Source organism: Grammomys surdaster, unplaced genomic scaffold (genome assembly GCF_004785775.1).
Source record: "Grammomys surdaster isolate TR1022 unplaced genomic scaffold, NIH_TR_1.0 183450, whole genome shotgun sequence".
Lineage (NCBI taxonomy): Eukaryota > Metazoa > Chordata > Mammalia > Rodentia > Muridae > Grammomys > Grammomys surdaster.
In genome coordinates this window covers 1-5,375 of record NW_021623624.1, presented here as the reverse complement: position 1 = coordinate 5,375, position 5,375 = coordinate 1, and the positions used below count along the sequence as shown (strand labels likewise).

At 42.4% G+C, this 5,375-nt stretch overlaps 1 protein-coding gene across 1 annotated transcript; it reads right to left on the bottom strand.

The window, feature by feature from the left end:
• Window positions 1-2,925: 2,925 nt before the first annotated feature.
• On the bottom strand, window positions 2,926-5,369 carry LOC114615885 (disintegrin and metalloproteinase domain-containing protein 25-like). Its single transcript, XM_028761486.1, has one exon. The coding sequence runs from the start codon at window positions 5,338-5,340 to the stop codon at window positions 3,094-3,096; it is 2,247 nt and encodes a 748-aa protein (XP_028617319.1). The 5' UTR covers window positions 5,341-5,369; the 3' UTR covers window positions 2,926-3,093.
• Window positions 5,370-5,375: the final 6 nt, after the last annotated feature.

Sequence of the window (5,375 nt, the reverse complement as noted above, 5' to 3'; positions counted from 1 at the left end):
TCTGTTTCCTGTATTAGAAAATCACGGGAAACAGCCGATTACCCGATACAGTCATGGATGATGGAGGTCATGAATTAGTCCATCTTGGACTGCTATTGTGCACTCTTCTTCTGTTGCACTGTTCATATGTGTGCTTGCAGACTTTCTTTCAGAGACTTGATGACTATATGACAGACTTACCTTATGGAAGGTCTGTAAGGAATACTCTCTACAATATAGAGGCCTCAGTCTACTCTCTAGCATCTTGATGAATTCAAGCTCAAAATCAGTGAAGAATCCTAACACAGACACTGTACTTACTTGAGACAAGCCTCCTATATGTCTCATGTTCATATGCCACGTGGTTCATGAAGCTATAGAATTTAGAAATCTCAGTTGTTAATGCAGAAGGCCCCATGAAGCCCTGAAACTTATCCAATTACTTGGGGATGGTGGTCCAGGATGGTTATGATAATCTCCATTTCAACTACCGATGCCTTGCTCTTGAGTTTAGTGTTATGTAGCAGCAAGAGACCTGGCTGTTCCCTCTCAGCAGAGATCACTACCATGACTGTACCTAACACCCATCCTTAAACCTCCTGGACCACCATGGAGCCACTGCTGAGCAAAGGCAAGCTGAGGTTTCTCAGCTCATTTGAGATTGGTCTCAATGTTTGACATTTCTGTTGATGTAGTTCTCACCAGCAGAGGCGTCTGAGTTTTTATAATATGATTTTTCAATGTTGAGGGTTATTGGTATTATTTCCATAGGAAACATGACAGTGAATCCTTACTTTATTCTAATCACTGTGTATTAGAACCTTCTGGATGCTACTTTTTTATATACACATATGTGTATGTATGTCACATGGGCATATGTATGTTTGTCTGTGAATATATGTGATTGGGTGGAAGTACTTATGCATGTAAGAGCATGTTCATGAGTACACAGCCTCTAGTGGAACCCTTAGACACTCTGTCCACCTCCTTCAAGACAAAGACTCTTGTTCACCTGGAGTTCACAGAAAGGATAGCCTGGCTGAGGAAAGAACCCAGGCATCTGCCTAGCTCTAGCTCACCAGAAATGGGATTCCAAGCATCCACAAATCATCACACCTGGCCTTTTAGTATGGATTCTTGAGAAGTCAGTTTCTCAAAATTGTGAGGCTGGCACTTTAATGATAGAGCAAGCTCTCCATAGCCCTGCGTCCCATACTACAAACAAGGATGTAAAAATGTTGAATTGCTCACAATAGGGTCTCCTGTTTAGAGGCCCTAAGAGATTCCACTTAAGGTCAAGGCAAAAATACCAAGGTAGCAAAATTAACAGGTGGAGATTTTAAAATACTCTCATGGGTGTGACTCCTCCCTGTGCTCTCTTGTTTACTAAGGTATGTGATATGGTACTCTGCATCCAGACATGAAACAATATGCTCCTGAGAGACCCACACACTGCCAACTACATGGTGTTTCTATCAGCTCGAGACTGGAGGTCACTATGAAGAGACTGAAGCTATTCGTCTTTGAGTTTGAGAGTTAATTCCCTGAATATGGCACCCTAATATCTGCAGAAGGATTTGTCTATGTGGTGCTGGAGCCTTTGTGATTCAGAAAAGGTTCAGGGACCCAAGACTGAGCCGTCAGGAGATAGGTTGTTTGACAGTTGTTCTGTATCTCTGGGGATGAGAATGTTGTCCTAGAGAAGCTATTAGAAGCACTGTCTACTCTATGAGCTATTATCAATACCATCTTACAGCCACTCAGTAGACAATGGAGTGGATTCAGTCAGAAGTTGCAAAGGTAGTTTGCAACTATCTGGTCTGGAGACCTCGTAAATGTCACTTTTATTTCCTCTGATAATGGGATGAGATGACAGCCATACACAAGCTGTGTGAAGACACAGCTTGGGTTCAGCCCAGGGGTTTTCCTTGTTCTATCCATCCCTAGGCCTATGCCTGCATCTTGTAACCTCCTTACAATCTAATCTTCTAAACTGACTGATTCATTTGGACTGCTCTCAATTTCTCAGTGAATTGCTCTGCTTGGCCTCTTCAACGATATGTTTCAATATTCTGCCTCCTTCACATTCTCTGGCTTTTTCTATCTTTACCTGTGTCTAACTTGTTCTCTCTGCCACTGTCTTTGCAAAACATTCTGGGTAAAAACTGCCACACCTTTCTCTCACTCAAAAAGTAGCCTCTCATTCCTATGTTACTCTCTGAGTTAGACATATCGTATCTTTGACTTATCTGTCAGTTCTTTCTCTGATTTGTTACTTTATCTGCCCACAATTAGACATCATTTTCACTCATGTCTGCTTCTTCCTACATCCTAACCTTGACCTTCATTGTTAGGGATTAAATGTATGTATTAAGGACTTGTCTATTCTGAGCAGATCATACAGTAATCCAGGGCATGTTTGGATTGTGACATGATCGTGTTTTGGGCTGACATCCCTTGCCCAGAGCAGACACATTCCTGGATTAAAAGTCTTCTGGATTAAAAAGGCCTCATAGTGGTACAGGTTTTGATGAATAAGTGGTTATCCAATGTGACTGAAGGCAACACTTTCCATGGATACACACATGATATAGGTCACATTCTGTATTCAAGAGTCAAATAAAGCTTCTGATGCCATCCAGGTGAGAAAGGCCACTGAGATAACACTCACTGGAATTTCTCTTAAACAGCTTCCCCAGGTTTTCAATCTCACTGTGACTCCCCATTGGAAGAGTTCTCCTAGGGAGGACCAACAGTGAGCAAAGAGGATCCAAAGAATCCCATTCTGTTTCTGCCTAGCCAAATAGAAAGTGTGTATGTGGAGGGTGTTAGAGCTGAGAGAGGTAAAACTAAAAATGTTCATGCAGGATCCCTGAGGGAGGGCTTAACTAAGAACACTGTAAGATAGCATGAGGCACTAAAGTTGCTGAAAGTTTAGAACATTAGTTATGTACCAGGACCTACACTTTTATTAAATGCTGAGAGGTTATTTTTCACGTTGAAATAGTAAGAATCTCTAGAAATTTCTGTCAGCTAATTGTAAAAGATGCAGTGCTGCACATGGCGAGATGATAGCTCCCTGGTAAGTCATGAAGGCTTAGAATGTATTACTTTTCACATTTCAACCTGTTCCTGTGCTGACTCATTGCTTGCCACATTGCTCTCCTCTTCTTCCTCTTCTTCCTTTTCTTCCTCTGAAGTAGAAACAGTGGCTTCCTCAATCATTGGTGTTGCTACATACCTATAAAAAATCCAAGGGAACGGAAAGAATAAGAAAGTAACAAAAGGAATCAGAATAATCAGTGTCAGGTCCTTTTCTTCCTTGGGTTCCTCTTCTTCCCCAGGTGGAGGACCACTGTCAACACTCCCTCCAAAGCCAATTTTCAGGCAATTTGGTGGGTCCCACCCTCGGTCGCAGTGGCAGTGGTGTAAGTTGTTGCACACACCTTTCATGTTACATACCTTGGGTGAACACTTACTTGCCCAAATTGACTTTCTGACACACTTCTTATTAATACACACATGCTCTGGACCACAGTCTGTGCCATCTTTCACAAAACCGATGTCAGGGATTGTCATCCCAAAATGGTAGTCAGTTCCCCAACAGGTGACACCATTGCGGTGAGTCCAGTGTACAGTGGAATGCCCCTGCAACAGTGGAATGCTTCTTACGTTCTCACACTGAACTCTGCCACAGAGGATGTCTGAGTCACTACATCTTAAGTATGCATTTCTGATCATACCACAGTTGCCAAAACGGTCACCTTGGGTGTTGAGTTCTCTGTAGCAACTCTGAGCTGCACTCCTGGCTTCTTTGCCAAAGATTTGCTTACACTGTTCATCTCGCTTATTACATCTCTTTTCATAGCAGTAGCCACCATCTTCACAGGGGCTCCCATCAAGCAAATAAACGTCATTAGGACACATATGTGAGCTTCCATTGCACCATTCTGGAAGGTCACATTCATTGACCTTTTCTCTGCAAACTGTGCCTGATGATGTGATCTGGCAATGTAAGCAACAAAGCCCAAAAGCACAGGCAGCCCCATCATTGAGGGTACACCTGGAGTTACAACATGGATCTGTTTTACACACTTCTGCAGATCCGCAATCACATTGCTCTCCGTCTTCAACCACTCCATTCCCACAGAACTTGATTTTGGGGTTGCGTATTGGCTTCTTTTCCTTGCGCATGCACTTGGCAGTAGCATACATTGTCCAAAAGTCAGAATAACTACAGTTACTAAACTTTGGGATGCCACTGTCTGTTGGAGCCATTAAGCAATCGTTTACTCCACATGTACATGAGCCAGTATCATGCTCCATACCCAAATTATGACCCATCTCATGTGCTATAATTTTCCCGAAATAAAAAATATTAGGTCCTATCAGACGATCAATTCCACAATTATGAGTTGGCACACAAACACTCCCAATAAACGCTAAACCAAGGAAAACACCAAAATCATGGTTCACAAAAAGATGTCCAATGTCATTTGGAATACGAAAATTAAGGCTGAGAGTCTTCCAAATACAAAATTCCTGTAGGAGGTCCTCTATGCCACCCACAGCCACATGGTTTCTTTCATTCCACAGCTCAACTCCTTGTAAAACTAGCTCAACATCCAGTGTCTGATAAATTTTATTTATTATACTGATAATGATGAATACTTCTGCTAACACACGAGACGTGTTATTGTTATGATAACGAATTCTCTCATGGTCAACAACCAATGCCAGGTCAAGAAAATGCTTGTGAGTCCACCATCCCTCATAATGGCTTTGCATCAGAGTGGGGTTCTCATTCTTCTGAAGCTTCATTTGCCTTGCTATCTCTTCTTCTGTCAATGCACATCTCAGGGGGTATAATTCTGTCTCCTCATTTTCTAACTTTTGAACCAAATGTTCAAATGTAGAAGAAAGTTTCTTGGGCTTGATTTCATAAACTGTGCCATTTATCTGTAATAGTCCTTGAAAGCCTCCATAACAGGTAGTAATAGCAACCATGGACTCTGGGTCTCCATCCATATAGCCATGGTAGTAACAATCTTGCTGGACATATGGCTGGTCTTTATGTAGAGCACCTTGCTTAGTGTAGGTGAATACAGAGAAGAGTCTGGATACAAAGACCTTCTTGGCCTTCATGTAAATAAAATGTTTGTGGCCCCCAAAGTGAAGGCTATAGGTCAGCCATCCCATAGCCCACATTGGTCTGTTGCCTGTGACCTGTAAGGGTATCACTACTTCTGGGAGGCTGGTGTGCTGAGCATACCCGGTCAAGGGCCATGATGAAAGAATGATCAATATCTCCAGCCAGAGGTACAGATGAGATATCCTTGTGTATACCACAGCCTTACTCATAGCTACCTTGTCCTCTGAGACAGCAAAGGAGGATG